Here is a 19234-nt window from a genome sequence, read left to right as displayed (position 1 = left end):
TCTCTTCACTTTTTTTATTCCAGATGCGTAACGTAGACCACGACAACCTCTGCAAATTCATTGGTCTCTCTTTGGACGCCCCTACTCTCATCTCGGTTTGGAGGTACTGTTCCCGTGGATCTCTTCAAGATGTCATTGCAAAAGGATCCCTCCAAATGGATTGGTTCTTCAAATACTCATTGATGCGTGACGTGGCAGAAGCCATTTATTATTTACATCATTCTCCGATTGGGCCTCATGGATGGTTGAGTTCTTCGACGTGTTTGGTTGATGAGCGGTGGCAGGTAGAGTTTTTTTCTTCGAATTAAAAAATGCTCTTTAAATTACAGGTAAAAGTCACCTTCTTCGGGTTATCTGCCATCAAACAATTCGAAGTCAAAGAACAAAAAGACTTCCTCCACACCGCTCCAGAACACATCCGTGATGTCCATCTTCCTATTACCAAGGAAATGGATATCTACTCATTCGCAATTATCTGTTCTGAACTTATCACCAAAAAGAGTGCATGGGATTTGGAAAATGAGACGTTTGATATAGAGGAGTTGGTGTATAAGATCAAAAAAGGAGGACGCAGTCCGCCACGACCATCTCTTGAAACAGAAGATGAGCATAATGGAAGTATGTCATTGTTAGTGAGAGACTGTTGGAATGAGAATCCGGATCAGAGACCGACGAGTGAACAGATAAAGACACTAATGAAGAGTATGAATCATAATAGATCGAGCAATTTGATGGATCACGTTTTCAATGTACTGGAACAGTATGCATCGAATTTGGAGGATGAGGTACAATCCCGGATGAAAGAGTTAACCGAGGAGAAGAAGCGAAGCGATATTTTGTTGTACAGAATGCTCCCGAAGTAAGCCACGCCCCCCCCCTCCCGTTTCTCTATCAATATAACATCCATCGGTATAACTTTCAGACAAGTCGCTGAAAAATTGAAACTCGGTCAATCAGTGGAACCGGAGACATTTGACTGTGTCACAATTTTCTTCTCCGATGTTGTGTCGTTCACTACATTGGCCTCCAGGTGTACTCCACTGCAAGTTGTAAACTTGCTCAATGATTTGTACACGACTTTTGATGCAATTATTGAGCAGCACGATGTGTATAAGGTAGAAACAATCGGTGACGGTTACCTTTGTGTCTCTGGTCTCCCTCATCGAAATGGAAATGAACATGCCAAAGAAATCTCTTCCATGTCTTTTGCCTTGCTCAAAGCTATCAAAACCTTCCGAGTACCTCATTTACCTAAAGAAAGGATCAACATCCGTGTGGGTCTTCATACCGGACCAGTTGTCACTGGAGTTGTTGGAATGACTATGCCAAGATATTGTTTATTTGGAGACTCTGTGAATACTGCAAGTAGAATGGAGAGTAACGGAAAACGTAAGAGTTTTTGTCATAAGAAAATTATATTTTCCTTTTTTTCCAGCCGGCAGAGTTCACATCAGTACCGAATGTATGAAGTTCTTGACCGAAGTCATTGGAGGGTATCAAACAGAGCCAAGAGGAGAAGTTATTGTCAAAGTAAGCTCTAATCACAAAATTGGTTAATGACATCATTGTATTTGCAGGGAAAAGGAGCTGTTCAAACATACTGGCTGTTGACCGATGACGAGATTGACGCCAAGAACAATGACCAGTCCATTTAACTTTTTTTTGTTCTCAGCTACCAAAAATAATCTGAAATACAATATGTTCTATGTAAATACACATTATTTTGATACCATATAAATATATACCTTCTTTTCGTTTTATATCAGTGAAACGCATCTCGGAACAGGATATATGCATGCGCAGTCTCTCACTCTCCCCGTCTTCTCAATATTTTCGACTTGTCCCTGCGCACTTTCTTGTTGTTTCTTTGTTTCTCATATGATTTCGCCTGTTATTATTGAAAATTTCATTTGTATTTTTCGAAACGGATCGATAACGGTTTTTAGAAAACTTCCATGACAACTAGGGTGAGTTTTTATTGCAAGTTTTATTACAAACAATTTGAAACAGATATAGAATTCAAAAAAACCAAACACTAGCAAAAAATGATAAAGTCAGAAATCACATACATACATCACAATCAACCAAGAGGGGGCTGATTAAGATGACAATTAGTGGGCGTCTGAGACTTTACTATATCAGGAACCCATAACGAAAAATAGTGCACCATGTACTCCTCACTTCCCTCAAATGAGTCACCATCACCGTTACAGACGAACGACGGATTCGTCACTCGTATTCATACTACTACTACACCGGCCAAATTTGAAATAGTGGAAAATGTAGGAACTGAGGTGACAAGGAGAACATCGAAGACAGGATTCCGGCAGTATGTTTTATAATGTTCTTTTTTGAGTTATTTGTTAGATAATATGTGATTCCCCGCCCATACATCAAATACTATATCCATAACGAGGTCATTGAAAAGAACTGGTCGAAATACGAATGATATGATCAGTAGATTAGGCGAATTCTTGTTTTATCATCCTTTTTTCGGATTGTTTTTCTTTTTGTGTTAATCATTGGTTAGGTTTGTCAGTTGTTCAAAAAAAATTTCAAAGGAAAAAGCTGCAATGCCGTTCCAGCTAAGGTTTATACAAAAGAAACTTAACTAGGGATGGTCATGGAGTCAGTTTGGAGTTATGGGACGTTACCTATACCATTGGGAAGCTGAAAAAACGCGGATTCCAAATATGTATTCAGTTTTTTCTCTCAATACCTGGTATTCGAGAAAAACAAAATCAAACCTCGGAAAAATATAATTATTACTGTTTGACAAGCGAAAATTGTTTTTAAAAAATTAAAAAATTTTGCGTGTGAATGCTAATAATTTTCTATTTTTCCGAACTTTGGCCTTGTTTTTCTCGAATACCAGGTCTCGAGGGAAAAAACTGAATATATATTTGAAATCAGCGGTTTCTCAGGTTTCCAATGATATAGGTCACGCCCCATAACTCCAAACGGATCGATGGCCTTACCTAGTAAGTTTTACTCGATTATTGTTTAACAAAATATGGATTCACCACCTATTTATCAGTTCTGGTTTCTTCTCAAATCAAGATTTGAGAAAGCCTACTTTTTTTTTAGATTTTCTAAGAATACATTTCTATTTAGTGTTATCATGTTCCCAGTGATTAAAAGTAGCTTCTCCTTTTGGCATTTCTCAAAAAACCAAAAAATTATTGACATAAGGATCATCCCTCCCTTCATCACTACACACCCTTTCCTTCGTTTTTCCACTAAGTGGCCATCCATCTCGTCTCAGCAAACAAACACATGTCTCTCTCTTTCTTTGACCGGCCGCTAGTTTCTCGTTTCTTTTCTAGGGGAGGCAAATCTTTTATGCTTTTGACCGTCTAGTCCTAGTCGTTTGACCATTTGGTGTTCTTTGCCAACGATTTTCAAAGATCGTGTTGGAAGGTCTAGAGCTATATGTACTGTCCAAGACGTTCTTTTTTCTCTTTTTTGATACATTATGCATTTCAGAATCTCTTTATTTCAGATTCGCTATCCGTCTCGGCTTGGCTCTTGTAATCATGGCCATCCTATTAACCCTACTTCTGATATTCGCATCTCCTGCGGCTAGAGCGGAGGAATTTGTGTGGCCAGCCCCCTCAGACGCTATTGAGAGGAAGTTCGAGAAAGCCGCCTTGACTTCGGATAATGCAGCATGTTCGAAAATTGGAGGGTAGGTGTCACAAAAGCAACTATACTATATCCGTAATATTTCTAGTGAAATTCTGAGAAAGGGAGGCAACTCTATTGACGCCTCTATTGCATCCATGTTCTGTCTTGGAGTGGTCAACCCACAGAGCTCTGGAATTGGAGGAGGCTTCCTCATGACTTACTTTGATGAAAAATCTGGAAACTGCTACTCCATTGATGCTAGAGAAACCGCGCCAGCTTCAGCTCATAGAGACATGTTCTTGAATGATAGTGATGGGTCCAAATACGGGTTCAAGGCTGCAGGAACTCCTGGAGAGATCGCAGGGTACTGGCATGTATTTAAAAAGTTCGGAAGTGGGAAAGTGTCATGGAAGGAGTTGGTACAACCAGCAGTGAAATTGGCAAGAGACGGACACCCAGTGTCACCGTACTTGGCTACAGTAATGAAAGTCAAGGAGAGACACTTTAGATTGTTCCCAAGTGTTAAGTAAGTTGAGGAAACTTGAGAACTATTTTGTGAGACACCACTAGTTCCAGACACTGGATCAACCCGGAAACCAACGCTACCTATGCATCTGGAGACCTTTTGAAACGCCCTAAACTCGCCAAGACCCTGGAAAGACTTGGAAACTCTCCAAACCCTGTGCAACTCTTCTACAATGGGGAAATGGCTAAAACTATGGCGAAAGAGTTCCAAGAGGGTGGTGGCCTTATCACAGAGAAAGATCTGGCTGACTATAAAGTTAGAGAGTATGTGAATTCCAACTCAAATGATCACTTCCGCGGTACACTGACAATGTGCGGAGGACCACCGCCAAGCAGTTTTGGAGTCACGCAGTTGATTGTGTCGGTCATGAGCAGTGAGTTTTTTCTAGAGTTTTTTTGAAACGGGTACAAATCACAATCAGAATGAGGCATAGCCAAGTTAGAACACAATGTGAATCAACTATTCTAGAACATATTTTGTTCTTGTAGTGAGTCAAAGCATAGATGTCAAAAAACATCTTGAATGACTCAAAACCTACGTAACCCCATCTTGTTTACCATCGCTGGTTAGATATTATGTCTTTCTTTACCAAAAGTTTTCATTTATTCATTATCTCCCTTGTAATGAACACCGCGTACCTTGCATCTCCCGACTTTTTGCATAAAGCATTCACTATTTTAACATTTACCGGAATACCTATTCATTCGTTTGGCGCTTACTGTATTCTATTTCAATCTCCAGATTCAATGAAATCTGTGAAATGGTATATGTTTAACCTTCATTTTTGGACGGTATGCTTTGACTGGGCACTCACATTTCTGTCTTGCATGTATCCCTTGATGCCGGTTATCGCAGCTGTTCCACTGGGTATGTTGAGTTGGTTTGGAGTGACAGCAGAAATCCAGTATTACTTTTGCTATGTTTCGTTTTCGCGTAAGTAACCTTACAAGTATAAAATTGAGTTAAACTGAATTATTTAGTTGTTTATGTGTCAGTAGTTTCTATTGTCGAGAACCGATATTATTTACTGTTCGGCAGAAAAAATTGGTGGCACATTGCTCGTATTCCATTTCTAATAGCAAACTATTCAATGAGCTCCACTTATTTTATATTTCCATTATTTTTCTCGCCTGATCAAGAATTGGCAAAAGAATTCATTAAGAAGGTGACGATCTTTATGAAAAATTATTGAGTTATTGTAAGTCTCTTCAGAAGATGCCGGAGATACCCGCTTTTGTTTTTGAGAGTGATATATACGTGATGAATACAGACGGCTATTCGTTTATTATTGTGTTTCTCTTTGAATTGATAGTTATCGTTGAATTAATAATATTTGGTTATTTGATGGTAAAAAATTTGAGGAACAAGGTCAATATCACATCTAGAAAGACAAATAAAATGCAGAGCAAATTTTTTAAAGCGTTGTTTATTCAGGTAATATAAAATTCCTAAGTAAGATTCCTTTTCTAAAAAATTTAAAAATGAATTTAGATTGCTACCCCTCTATTATCATTTACCGCGCCAATATGCTATTATGGGTATTCCATTTTATTCAACAGTTATAATCAGTCAATTAATAACATTTGTGCACTTATAATGGCTCTGCATGGAATAGTTTCTACTATGGTCATGTTGTACATTCATGATCCATACCGGAAGTTTTGTATTTTATTATGGACAAACCGACCAACAAACAGAGAGAAGAACCAAATGAGTAGTTTGAGCAAGCCGGCTTCCATTAGTAAAGTTAGTGTCAATGTTCCTTCTAACCAGTTTTAACTAAATGTTAATATTGAAGCGAGAATGAATTTTGGTTATAAAGTATTGAAACATCACATTATTTGTTGCTAATGAGGCTGAAAACGAGCAAAAAAACATATTATAACACAGGCACATCTTGTTTTTTACGTCTGCCAAGGCATTGGGTATTTTCTCCAACTTTTTTATTTACTGCTTATTCAAATATTTTAAAGTATGCCTAAACAGGGATTTTCAATTTTGGAACAATTAATTGTTTCAGAACTCTTCCCGGAAGGCCACCACGATGATATCTACAACAACCCAAAAGTTCTTCACAAATACATCGAAGCCATGAAGTTTGCCTACGCTCAACGTACCCTTCTTGGAGATCACGATTTCGTGAAAGGAGCTCTGGAACTTTCTAAGAATTTGACGACTCCAGAGTACACACAATGGGTTATCGATAGAATGGCTGAGAAAGCGCAACCATCGAAAAATTATGGAGGTATTGCACAATATGTGAAACCGGATCATGGAACTAGTCATGTCTCTGCGATGGATCAGTATGGAAATGGAGTTTCAGTAACAACGACTATTAATCGGTGGTGAGTTTTTAGCATAGTAGACTACATAGTTGTGCTAGAAATAAAAATGTTTTCTTATTTTTCTAGGTTCGGTGCAGCAGTCGAATCTACAGAGTACGGTATTCTTTGGAATGATGAGATGGATGACTTCAGTACACCTGGCATGGAGAATGGATTTGGATTCGCTCCATCTGAAACTAATTTCATCGAACCTGGCAAAAGACCGATGAGTAGTATGTCTCCAATGGTTATTTTCGACCATGTCAGCAAGAAAGTCAGAATGGTTATTGGTGGATCAGGAGGATCAAAGATTATTTCCGCGTTGGCTAAGGTTATTCTATTTAAATTATAATTATTTGAACCACATTTGCAGTCAATCGTCCGCTCCCTCATCTTCCACGATTCAATCAAAAAAGCGATTGACGCTCCAATGATTCACAACCAGTTCACACCAGACGTCACTCAACTCGACGATGAGTTTCCGGAGAACATGAAGAAAATTCTGGAGACAGAATATCTCCAAAAGTTCAGAAATACCACTGGATTTGAAGGTATCATTCAAGGAGTGAATGTACTGGAAGATGGAATATATGCTTGTGGAGACTATAGGAGGAAGACCGACCAGGAGCCAGCTGGATTTTAATTCTATTTTTGTACTGAAAATGGGTAATAAGTATTTTAATTCCAAGTTATTTAACAGAAATAAATTTTTATTATTTCGGGTAGAAAATCTTTTGAAAATCTTGAAAATTTACACTCGGGGCGCGCTGTTGATGGATGATGAAGATGTGGTGGGTAAATGAATAAATTGAAGACAGAAAATGAAGCAGAGATCAGTGAGAAAAAAACTACCACGAATGTTTACCATTCTTCTTTTGCATAGATCTCAATGGCTCTCCTTGAAGGTACGGGTTGACTTTCTGGTGGTAGGCTGGGACGGAACGCTTGCGACGTGGGACATACTCATCGGAGCTTCTCTTGTCGTGGAACTTCTTGGCAATGGTGTTGGCGTGCATGTTGTTTTCTTCGAGGATCTTCTGGAGGGATTCTGAGACGTCTTGGACTTCCTTTTCAGCGCAGCTGAAACAGAGTTAATTAGAGATTAGAGAACATAGATAATTAGAAAGTTAAACCCACTTGAACATGTGCTCCTGATCACAAATGCAATGCTGCTGGGCTTGATAGTTTCTCGAGAACTCGGCACTATTCTCGAACTCCTCAATGCATCCTTGCTCCTTGGTGAATCCCACTGGGCATGGATTTGGTGGCTCGCAGTAAGCCGGAAGAACGTTGTCGGATTTCACCTCCTGACGCTCTTGGTAGTTGTCCTCTTCCAATAGTTTTTGCTCTCCTTCACCAGCACCACCCGAGATGTGTTTCACACCGTATGTCGAGAGGTCCGGTAGGTTTTCCGCGTCACGAGAGATCAGATCGATGAAGTCGCCGGAGGGGAGGACGAAGTCTCCGGGCTGGAAACAATGAGGGTCAAAAATGATATATACGAAATGTTTCCTCATAATGGCGTCAAAGTTACGCGCTTTAAATGACTACTATAATGTTCAAAATTAGACATCTACCAAATACATACATATAACATGAAAGCTCTAGAACTATCCTACCTCGAGGACAAACATCGAATATATATTTGGAATCAGCTTTTCTCTGCTTCCAATGATATAGGTCACGTCCCATAACTCCACACTGACTCCATCATCTTCCCTAGTTAGTAACTACACATGGTCAAATCCTTGCTCGTTTGAAAAAGTTTCATTAAATCTTTCCCCAAACATTGACACCCCCCCCCCCTAGTCAAAAACAAGAAAACCTCAATTTCCTCTCTTTTCTGATTCCAAAATCTAATCAACAAGCGCCTTACCTTAATCTCCGGTCTTTTTTCCTCAAAAATAATGGCTCATCTGCCTCTGCCTAACAAGATAGACTTGATCAGTTGGACTGAACTGAACCTTTGTAGTCCGAGTCATTGAAGTATGAACTGACTGTGATAGTGGGCACTATAATATTCTAGAAATGGCATCATGTGATAGGGGGATAGAGATTGGAGTTGAACTCCTGAACACAACTGAAGGTGAAATGAATTGTAGATTAGAAAGATGTGAGAATAATCTCTTCACGAAAATCTTTTCTATCCCACCAAAAAGAAAAAAAGCACAAAAACAATTCTTGGAATTTCAACCTCAGGTAATTCTGAAATCACTATGAGAGTAGACACTCGATGAAAAATCTGGACCAACGTCAGCAACCCACTCCAGAATAAATGAGTGTATTTGCCACGTCATCAAAATAAAGCGAGAGCAACTTCCTGGTTAGTCGGAGACGCGTCTTGAGATCAACGGATTATACATGTTAAAAGCGTTTGTTAAAATGGAAAAATAACAGATGATGATACATCAGAAATCTTAAAACATCAATGATTAGAAGTTGTCCGGATCAGGAAAAAATCGAGGTGGAGTGGAAATGATATTGGAACCGACTGGAATTTACTTTAATTTGAAACTAGTTGGGTGCACTAGACCATGCTGTTTTGCAGTCTTAACTACCAGTACATATTGTTTGAAAATCGTTCCTAGGTGGTATAAAGATAAGAGCTCCGCGTTACAATTAACCTCAGAAGCCTAAAGTGATGTCAACCCAATTATCTTTAATTTTCAAACTCACATTCTCCAAATCGAGACCATTAAGTGTGGCGGTGACACCGACCACAAGAACAACCAAAGAAACGGCACCGAACATTCGGTCAGCCGCGTGTGGTGCTGAAATGTGAATGCGCGTCGTGGAGCGCCCTGGAAGAGCTCTCAATCGAGGGAGCGGGTGGGCGCAGAGAAGTTGTAGATAGTGGAGATAGTGTGGAGGACGGTGGAGAGTGGGAAAGAAGAAGACGTCCTCTCATTTTGGCCGGAGTCGCGTGGCTCTCAAGACTTTGAGAAAAATCGATGGGATGAAGGCGTGTGTTGTGTTTTCTGTGAGTTTTCCCTTCATTTTGTGTTGGTTGCTCATGTGCTCTTTTTCGAAGGGGAGCGCCTTTCATTTTCCTGCTGTCCTACACACGTCATCCGTGGAGCCGTGGAGGGGAAAGGGGAAAAAGAAGAAAAAAGGAAAGAAGAAGATGAAAAGCAGGAGAGAGAGTGCTCGGTATGATTAATACATACTTAGAAAAGGAGAAGGGGAAACGGATGGATTTATTTTTCAGAGCTTCTCTTTTTCATCTTGGAGGAGGAAAGGGGGATGTGGGGTTGATGAAGATGGATATGAGATCCGTGTGTGGGGTAGTTGACTGGAATTTATGAAGAGTTCTGATTTGTTGGGCATAAAAGGCAGACAGGGATTCGTTTACTCGTGTTTCCTAAAATTCTATCAACTATGAATTTGGAGTATTTAGTACGGCCAGAAGTTTATATAATTTAGCTGAGATAGAACTGCATTTTTGTAATTGGTCAGTTTCTTGTACAAGTACTCTCTACTAAGATAAAGGCCGCTAAATATATTCATGTCTTTTTGGAATTAACTAATTTCAGTGCAAAGAAGTGCGATTTTTGGCCGGTTTATTTTAATTTACTGTAACTTGCTAGAGACAACTCGTTCAAGAAACTTATCAACTGCAAAAAAGAAGTTCTACTTTTTATTTGTATAGGTCATACAAAATTTTCTATGTGGGTCAATCAAGAATATGAAGTTTTGTATTCTGTTAAAGCTCATCGTTTCTTTCTTTTCTCATTAGTAAATATTCTTGATCTATGTACGTTATCTTTCTTTTCATTTCCTCTACAGTTTTTTGACTACTTCTGTCCAAAAGGCTAACATTTCTTTGAACTTTTTCTCATCTTCGTGGCGCCACCTGTTTCATTCCTTCTTTATCTTATCATCGTATCGGCTAGTACATTGGGAGGTCTCAGTTGCATGTAGGCATTGATGAAGGTTTATCGTATTCTGGGTGCAATAGTAGAATGAAAGACAGTCGGGGAATCATGTGAATGTATAAATAAGGCTGTTGGGACAATGGAACACGTATGACTGGGAATGGACATCCGGAAACGCAGACACACAGAAACGTCTATGGAAAACCTCCAGACCGAAGGAAAGTGGTAAAAATCCTTATCCTCAATACAAATTTATAACAATCAGCCAACATCATTTCCTGCACAAAATACGAGAAAATATAGTATGTAGCATAGTGCTTGAATTACGTAGTTTTTTTTGCAACTCGACACAAAGTTGATGTCTGACGTCTTACCCTCTCCCCCTGAATTCATAAATTTTCAGTGTTTCGTCTATAGTATGACCTCGTTTTTGTGAGAAAAATGATAACACAGTACGCCTCCTTCCTCCAAGAAACGTGTAGATTAGTGTTGCGGTGTCTTCTTTTTCTTTCACTACACGGCAGCTAGTCGGATTGGTGCGAATTGCAGAAAAATGATTGTTCCATTCATGCGTCATCGACCCAGAGATTGGGATAGAGCTCCGTTGGATTGTCCGTTGCAGAGATACTTTTGTGATCAGGTAAGCTGAAAAAATGTTTCTTATCTGAAAAGTGTCTCGTTTCCGGTATGGTTTCCGGTGCGTTGGCTGAGGTTATAACTCAGAGGAGATTTTGACTGAGATTTATGAAACCTAGATTTTTGGGATCAGCAAGGTGTCACTGTGTATAGCAGGAATTCACGGTTCCAATTAAGCCAATTACCGGAGCTTAGATATGTAGTTTTTCAAAAAGTTATATTGTTAGAAATGCAAAGCCTCGAGGACAAACATTGAATATATATTTGGAATCAGCGTTTTCTCAGCTTCCCACTTATATAATTACGTTTCATAACTCCAAACTGACTCCATGACCTTCCCTAGTTAAAACAGTATACATCAAATATTAATCAAGTTTTAGAATATCTTAATTGTATAACATATATTTACAGTAAGCCAATTTTATGACAGTTTCTAATTTTTAACAAAAGTCAGATATTTTTGTGTTCTACCGACTATTTCTCCAAGTTTTAATATTCTACGCCACCAGTTTCTTTTTGTTACTTTGATGTCATTGACTCCCCTGCCCACTTATAGCGCAGAATTCAGGAAAAACGTCAATAGCTGAAAAAGAGAATTGACATTTTCTATTTTAGCATTGCTATATTCACCATTTTGTGCTTATTCGTGATTCAAGCGACAAAAATTTGTTTTGAGTGACATCCCGGTGACAAAATGTCATTGAGGCTTACTTTGTAGTTCTTTTTTTCTCTTTCTGAAAAAAAAATGAAAAAAAAGAGCGTTTTGCTTTTTGGTGAGACTCGTGGTTTTCAAGATGATGTTTAAATCTTTTAACTCATTTCGATGGTCTTGACTACCAGATTCTGAATATATGGGTCTCGGTGCGAAAATCGAAGGTATACTGTAGAATATGTCCGAGATGAGATCAGACAGCTGATCTCAGTTTAAGTCAGTTTGGAGTTATGGGACGTGACCAATATCAGTGGAAAGCTGAGAAAACGTTGATTCCAAATATATATTCAGTTTTTTCTCTCGATACCTGGTATTCGAGAAAAACTAGGTCAAAGTTCGAGAAAATAGAAAATTTGTGTGCCAGAAAAGTAACACTACGTCATTTTTCAGAACTTTGACCTTGTTTTTCTAGAATACTAGACATCGAGAGCAAAAACTGAATATATATTTGAAATCAGCGTTTTCTCAGAATCCCACTGGTATAACTCCAAACTGACTCCATGACCTTCCCTAGTTAGTGCTCTTAGTTTTATGGATCTATCTGAGATACGGTAGACGATAAAAGTTAGCTGCTGTTTCTTTGAATTTCCACCGAATTTCCAATAAATTTTCCGTGAAATTCCCCGGCAGTATCATTGACAACATAGACATACAATGCGGCAAAAAAGAGGTCATTTCTCCAGGCTGTCCGGTGGTGGAACTGTATAGGTAGAAGGGGAGAGAAGGGAAGAGATAGACGGAAGTTTCCCCTGTCTCTCACCATACCTCCACAATCTGTGCACTCTCTCTGTACCTGTCTCTCACCCAACTCCCCCCGATTGCTGTGCATTTACAGTGCTCTTTTTTGTTGAGTCGGCGCAGCGAATTGATAAGAAGAGAAGAAATTTTGGGGCGCGCGCGCTCTTGCTGAAAATAGAAATGGTTTCAGTTTTTCAATATAGCATTTTAATATGACTCATGTCTCGCTTTCACACCCTTTTTTGTTGAATTTTATGGTCAAAAGAGCAGGAATACCGTTCTTGTGCGTGCGCCTTTAAAGTTTACTTCGAGATCTTAGCGGATTTTCAGCCATTCTTATTGAAAATATATTTCTTATTGAAAGATACGCAAAGCAAAACTTTAATTTTTGAAACAATTTATTGCAAAAAGTGCCAAATTCGACACTTTTTGGCCAAAGAAACCTTAAACTACAAATCGTTACGAGACCCGAAGTTACACTTTTCGACATGCGCCTTTAAAGTGTACTGTACTAGAAAACCACCGCGAACTTCAAATTTGAATAAATTTCTCTGCGCTTTCCTCAGTTTTATTCATTTTTCTCCCGCAAAATTTAATTAATAACTCTAAATTTCTCCAGATGAGCTCCACACAAGGAAACATATTCACCCGCGGTCTATCGCGAATCTCCAGACGCAAAAAGAAGACGAAAAGTATACAAAACTCGCTGGTCTCTCAACAACAACCGTCGTTCGATGCGGCTGTTGTTCCAATGCCACTGCCGAATGAGAAAAGGTACACAAATTGAGTAATTGGAGCGAATTAGAGGGCGAATCTATCGAAAACTTTCACTTTTCTTCATTTTTACACTGTTTCTCAACAGTTTTTCCAATTTTTCAATGTTCATAGTTCAAAATTTGTTGAAAAATTCATTTTTCATAGTCTGAAGTTGCGAAAATCAAGATTTCTCTGCTAAAAATCACAATTTCTCATCGTTAAATGCACTTCCTTCTCCGAAAATGCAAACACGCTCTATTGATGAAATCACTAATGGACCCCGCAATTCATCACTAATTTGTTCGGTTTTCGGCTATATTTATTGATTTTTTGAACAAATATCTTAAAAATCGCATTTTTTCACTAAATCCATTAAAAAATTTATAAAAAATCACCTAGAAACTTTTATTTTTTAATATTTTTGAAAAATTTCGCAAAAAAAATATTATGACTAGTTATTTATTTTTTAACGATTAATATAATCAATCGTATGATCAAAAACAACTCGTTAATTTAATAATTAATTAATTTTCAGCACAATCTTCTCAAAAGGGATGGACCGACTGCGCCGCTCGTTGCGGCTGCCGAAGAAGCGACGAGACCGCAGTCATGACAGACATTTAAGCCCAGATGTAATTAAAAATGAATGAAAATATTCTTGAAAATGCAAAAATACGTTATTTCGGTGCTGAATTACTCATAAATTCCAGTTTTTTCGAAAGTTTTGACATATTTTGAGCTTATAACCAAAAATGGCGATTTTTCAGCAAGAAAAAGCACGAAAATGAGAAATAAAGCCTATTAGCCGCTTAAATTTGAATGGGCTCGCATTAGGTGAAAACGACGAAGCTACCATCAAAAAAGGCTTTGAAAATCCTTAATTTCCTTAAAAAATGGCGTTTTCAACTAAAATTTGCGGTTGTTGTACAGCAAAAAGCACGAAAAATGAGATTTTTTTGACCCGCAGCCACATAAAGTGGAATGGGCTCGCATTAAGTGAAAACGACGACGCTACCACTAAAAATGCTATAAAAACCCTTAATTTCCCACTCAAAAACCCAAATTTCTCCAATTTTTCAGGTAACGGGCGGTTCGAAAACCGAACAATGGCAACCGGACGAAGGGGCGGTCCGTTCCGGCACATGTTGCTTCAACGTGAAGTATCTGGGCGCTGTTGAAGTATACGAGTCACGTGGAATGACAGTGTGTGAAGGAGCGTTGAAATCATTGAAAGCGACGAGGAGGAAACCGGTGAAAGCGGTTTTATATGTGTCTGGCGATGGATTGCGAGTTGTGGATCAAGGGAATAGTCGGGGGCTTTTGGTAGGTATAAAATAGTTCATTTCCACCAAAACAGGCCGTAACTCGCTTAAAACGCAATGTTATGGGCTGAAAAATATTGCAAAATGTAGATCTCGGCGAGTTCTATGCCTGTGACCTACTACGGGCCGGCTGTCTTGTCGTTAGTATACCGCGGGACAAAAAAAAGGTTTAAAAAACGCGAAAATTACCAAAAACCTTTCTAGTTCGGTCCGCCGGAAAATTCTAGGAGAGTCCGCGACGATTCTCTAGAAGTCCGATGGTTTTTATCTGAAAAACGCGTCAAAAGCGCGCCAGACTCAACCAAGTGCCAATAAACGCAAAAATGGCCTGAAAAGCCTTTCTAGCTCAACCCGTGGCGCATTAACAGTCTGCCGTTTGGCCCGAAGTAGGTCACAGATATAGAACTCATTGAGATCTACATTTTGGTATATTTTTCAGCTCATAATAATGTGTTTTAAGTAAGTTACGTGCCGGCCCTGGTTTGCAAGTATGAAATGGAGCCAATCATTTCAATTTTGAGCTGAAAAAGCTAAAAATTCTGATTCCAGGTGGATCAAACCATTGAAAAAGTCTCGTTCTGTGCACCGGATCGACAAACCGAAAAGGGATTCGCGTACATTTGTAGAGACGGAGCATCCCGAAGGTGGATGTGTCATGGATTCCTGGCTACGAAGGAAACCGGGGAGCGGCTCTCTCACGCAGTCGGATGCGCCTTTTCAATCTGTTTGGAAAAGAAAAAGAAACGAGATGAGGAGTCGACGGGTGCGGCGGCGCCAACGCAACCAGAATCCACTCCAAAAGCCACGTCATCCGACGTCTTCCACCCGAATTGGGGAGATGCATCCGGTGGAATCGAAGGTCCCTCGTCGTCACTGAATTCTGGAAATTCTGGAGGTGTCACGTCTTCCGCAGCCGCCGCTGCCGCCACCGGTCAACGTGCCAACCTAGCCTACCAATCATTCCGAAAACATGTATCAATTGAGGATCGTTATTTGGACCCTCAATCGGTTATCATTAATGAAGTGCCCGCTTCCAATCATATGGATGAGATTAGAAGGATATCCAAGCCAAGGCCTAGTGGGAATCCAGCGCTTTTTCAGAGACAGGTAGGGGGGATTGTCTGATAAGGGAAGTCATTGGTGACGCGGCTCTCAAACGATCTATAAAGTTGTCTATAGTTACTTTCGACTTAGAATTCCATGTGAAACAACTTAACCATATGAAAAGTTTGAGAGCTTATAACTCGGCTCGCAGAGACATTTAGCCGGATTTGACTGCAGAAATGAACTCCCCGTAGTCGAAAGTACCTATAGACAACTTTATAGATCGTTTGAAAGCCGCGTCTCCAAAGACTTTCAAAAACCGCGATTTCCAGCCTAATATTCTATGTTTCAGGGCTCCCTTCGTGCTCCTGACATGCCCTCCTCCGCAGATCAATTCAAACGGAATCTGTCGTTGAGAACGCCAGCGACTGGTGGCTCAGAGCAGCGAGTTATAGAGAAAAAGGTAGAAAACACTTTTTGTCGTCTTCAAGTCTCTCCAGAATCCATCGATTCCATTTGACGTCTTTTAGTGTCTCCAGAATCCATTTTACGTCTTCTAGTGTCTCCAGAATCCATCGATTTCTTCTGACGTCTTCTAGTGTCTCCAGAATCCTCATGACCATCCTCATAGCGCTCAAAAATTATGCTAAACACACTAGAATTCCAGTCTCAACGTCATCAAATAGAAAAAATCAAACGGAAATTTCCATAATCCGTTTCCCGTTGTGATAATAATATGTGACACCCCTAGTCGTTTCATTATTCTCGCAAATTTTCCCCATTTTTCTATTTTTCTACTTTTCTACCCATCCCATGGTCCTCCTCGACACTGAATACGTCCGCGCTGTCGTCCATAACGTCAGTCATCGAGCCCGAAGGGGCGTGGCTTCGAAAGTGAGAGCTCTGAAAGCGGCTCACTCTCAAGCGCGCCTTCGCTCGTATTCCCACACGTGCGAGCGTGCTGCTTACATAGATGGGCGGTGTGAGTTCTATCCGAGTCTATCGATTCCGACGTGGACGTCTTCTGGATCTGGAGCAGAGAATGATGGTTTTGCGGATTCCTCCGTTCAAGGAGCAGTAAATGCTCCTGGAACATTCTCTCGGCTCAATTCTGAATCTGAAAAGGATGAGTCTGCGAAAGTAGAGCTCCGTCGTCTGATGTCATCGTCCTCCAGACCGGAAACAGCTTCTGAATCAGAACTCAGACGGCTGGTGATGTTCCATGAATTCCGTAATGCCGGGGTAGATGTGAACACGACACAAGTCGGCTATGGATATGGTATTGATGCTAGAATTGAGCCGATTCGATTTCCAGACAGAATTCCAGAACAACTGGTCGGAGAGAGACGGAATAGTTGTCCGGTAGGCGTAGGATGACTGGAAATAATAAAAAAAATAGTCAAAAATCAGGAACATTTGGGCATTTTCCGTCTGAAATCACCGGAAATTGGCTGAAAATTTCAAATGTGTTGATCAGAAACTACCGAAAATCAAATCTTTGTTTTTCAACAGTTTTGGAGACAGAGAATTGGGATTTTCGGACAAAATAGAGCTCAAAAGCTTGATATTTCATTTTTGAGCCGTTTTTAGTCAGTTTTTAGTCAGTTTACGTCTAATTTTTCAGCCACTTCCGGTAATTTCAGACGGAAAATGCTCAAATTTTCCTGATTTCTGATTTTTTTCACCCAAGAATCAACCAGCTCCAAAACTACAGTACCCAATAAAAAAAATCACAGTAAAAATAAAAATTCGATAAAAACTAGATTCTATTAGCTCGACACCGTTCTCACAACTGCGCTCCTCCGAAATGCCCTTGAGAAATGTCTCTTTATCTCTGAGTCTCTCATTTTCGCACACTATTGCATTGGGTTTCGGTAGATCGCGGTTGTAAGAAGCGTGCTGTGCTAATATCACAAAAATCCTTCAAAATTCATCATTTTTTTGAAAAATTCACTGAAATTTTTTCAGTCATTCGGCACCCAACTCTACAACGAACCAATCTATGAGGGAGACGAGGATCCACTGGGTCTTGGTATCGCTCCGGCCCCGCCCACAGCACCTGATACAGTAATCACGAGTAATGGTCTCGATGGGATTGATCTACTGTGGAAAGGAGTGCCGGCACCCATTCATAACATACATGCAAACGGAGATTTCGTGTCGAATTGGCCTCAGAAGCCACCAGCCCCTTTGGGACCGTTGGATAAGCTACAGAAGCAGTTTGAAGGTGAGAAAAGCTGAAATATAGCTGAAAATTAGTTTTTTCTGCAAAAATACACGATTTTTTTTCTGAAAAAACTCAACAAACACGTCGAAAACGACCCGGAACTCACCAATTTTCTATTTCAACTGAATTTTCGATTTTTGACTCAAAATCTCATTTTTCTGCATTAAAATAGGGATTTAAACGTTAAAAAACCGATTTCCCCGGTGTTTTTGACCTAACGATTGAGGAAAATCGAGAAAAAACCGTCAAAAGTGACATTAGATTCGTTGAATTTGGATTTTCGCCGATTTCCCATTGATTTGGCTCAAAATTTATATTTTTGCATTAAACAATTGAGGAGAAGCATGTAAAAATCCAGTTTTTTTGCTGAAAACTCATAAAAATTCATCAAAAATTCAAATTTTATCGATTTTCACTTAGAAAAATTGCTCAAAGCGCGGAAAGTCAGTTTTCCGGCTTCCTGAGAAACACGATTTTTTGACTGAAAAAACACGATTTTTATCAGAAAAAACCTTTTTCCAGACATAAAACTGATCAGCACCTCATCGGGCGAATCCACGCCAACGACCGCTCGTTCGAAAGCAGACGAATGGCTAGATGACGTGCTGCGAGTCTCAATGAGTATGTCACCGACGTCACCACAGTCATCTGGAACTACCGTATCGACTCCGCCCACTTCCTCGTACTCGACACTCCCGAAATCTGGCCCGCCCCCTGCTCACGCCCCGCCTCCATTGCCTGTAAGACAAGCGGTGTCGAATGGAAGTCCGTCGATTTATCAACAACAGAATAGTGTACGGTTTTTCACTGGAAATCATATAATATAGATAAGCCCCGCCCCTTTTTTCAGGCTCGAAACTCGCCGGCTGGAATCAACTGGAATTCCTCACCGAATCCGATTCAAATGTCACAAATTCCTGCGAAACCGGTCGACCCGTTCGATGTACAATGGAGCAGATTAGCTGTGAACAATACTAATTAATTTTTAATTTGAATATGAATAATTTGACACTTTTTGACCCATTTTTTGCAAAAAATCGGTGTATTTTTGATATATACTAGTCTAATTATCCTAAATCTATAATAATAATAATATTAGCCCCGCCCATGTAATTAGGATAAAATTATTACAAAATATTCCCCCCGGCCAGCCTTTTTCTTGTCATTTTGCTATTCGTTTCATTTAAAATTGTATGTTTTTGCACGTTTTTTCTTTTTCCCCCACTGGTTTCTTTTCAATGTGCCCTTCCCATTTTTAATCCGCTACTTGAGAGAGAAAAGTACATTAATAAAGTGTTTTTTAGCTTTTTATTGAATTTTATTGTGCGGAAATTAGATTACTTCGGTTCGAAAACCAAAAAATAAGATATTCGACCGAAAAAATATTTTTGAACGCGCGCGCATTTGGGAGAGAGTCCAATAGAGCACGTTTGCATTTCTTGCTATT

At 39.7% G+C, this 19234-nt stretch overlaps 5 protein-coding genes across 5 annotated transcripts; 4 read left to right on the top strand and 1 right to left on the bottom strand.

The window, feature by feature from the left end:
* Positions 1-23: 23 nt before the first annotated feature.
* Positions 24-1655, top strand: GCK72_021955 (uncharacterized protein; the record flags this gene model as incomplete). The annotated part of the gene is made up of 5 exons (XM_053734585.1): positions 24-284; positions 330-859; positions 923-1389; positions 1436-1530; positions 1578-1655. 5 exons carry the CDS (start codon positions 24-26, stop codon positions 1653-1655), a joined length of 1431 nt encoding a protein of 476 aa, XP_053583498.1.
* A 513-nt stretch (positions 1656-2168) lies between these two features.
* On the top strand, positions 2169-7120 carry GCK72_021954 (uncharacterized protein; the record flags this gene model as incomplete). Its single annotated transcript, XM_003105136.2, has 7 exons — positions 2169-2329; positions 3503-3688; positions 3734-4153; positions 4204-4526; positions 6174-6498; positions 6565-6808; positions 6851-7120. 7 exons carry the CDS (start codon positions 2169-2171, stop codon positions 7118-7120), a joined length of 1929 nt encoding a protein of 642 aa, XP_003105184.2.
* Positions 7121-7325: 205 nt separating this feature from the next.
* On the bottom strand, positions 7326-9228 carry GCK72_021953 (uncharacterized protein; the record flags this gene model as incomplete). The annotated part of the gene is made up of 3 exons (XM_003105248.2): positions 7326-7557; positions 7615-7946; positions 9154-9228. The coding sequence occupies 3 exons, from the start codon at positions 9226-9228 to the stop codon at positions 7326-7328; spliced, it is 639 nt and encodes a 212-aa protein (XP_003105296.1).
* Positions 9229-10920: 1692 nt separating this feature from the next.
* On the top strand, positions 10921-16080 carry GCK72_021952 (uncharacterized protein; the record flags this gene model as incomplete). Its single annotated transcript, XM_003105285.2, has 6 exons — positions 10921-10992; positions 13058-13212; positions 13730-13826; positions 14275-14517; positions 15066-15623; positions 15913-16080. 6 exons carry the CDS (start codon positions 10921-10923, stop codon positions 16078-16080), a joined length of 1293 nt encoding a protein of 430 aa, XP_003105333.2.
* Positions 16081-16373: 293 nt separating this feature from the next.
* GCK72_021951 (uncharacterized protein) lies at positions 16374-18769 on the top strand (the record flags this gene model as incomplete). The annotated part of the gene is made up of 4 exons (XM_053734584.1): positions 16374-16922; positions 17529-17787; positions 18310-18581; positions 18638-18769. 4 exons carry the CDS (start codon positions 16374-16376, stop codon positions 18767-18769), a joined length of 1212 nt encoding a protein of 403 aa, XP_053583497.1.
* Between the last annotated feature and the right edge of the window lie 465 nt (positions 18770-19234).

Source organism: Caenorhabditis remanei, chromosome V (genome assembly GCF_010183535.1).
Source record: "Caenorhabditis remanei strain PX506 chromosome V, whole genome shotgun sequence".
Taxonomy (NCBI): domain Eukaryota; kingdom Metazoa; phylum Nematoda; class Chromadorea; order Rhabditida; family Rhabditidae; genus Caenorhabditis; species Caenorhabditis remanei.
The sequence above is the reverse complement of the archived record's forward strand: the minus strand, read 5'-3'. Positions and strand labels throughout refer to the sequence as shown.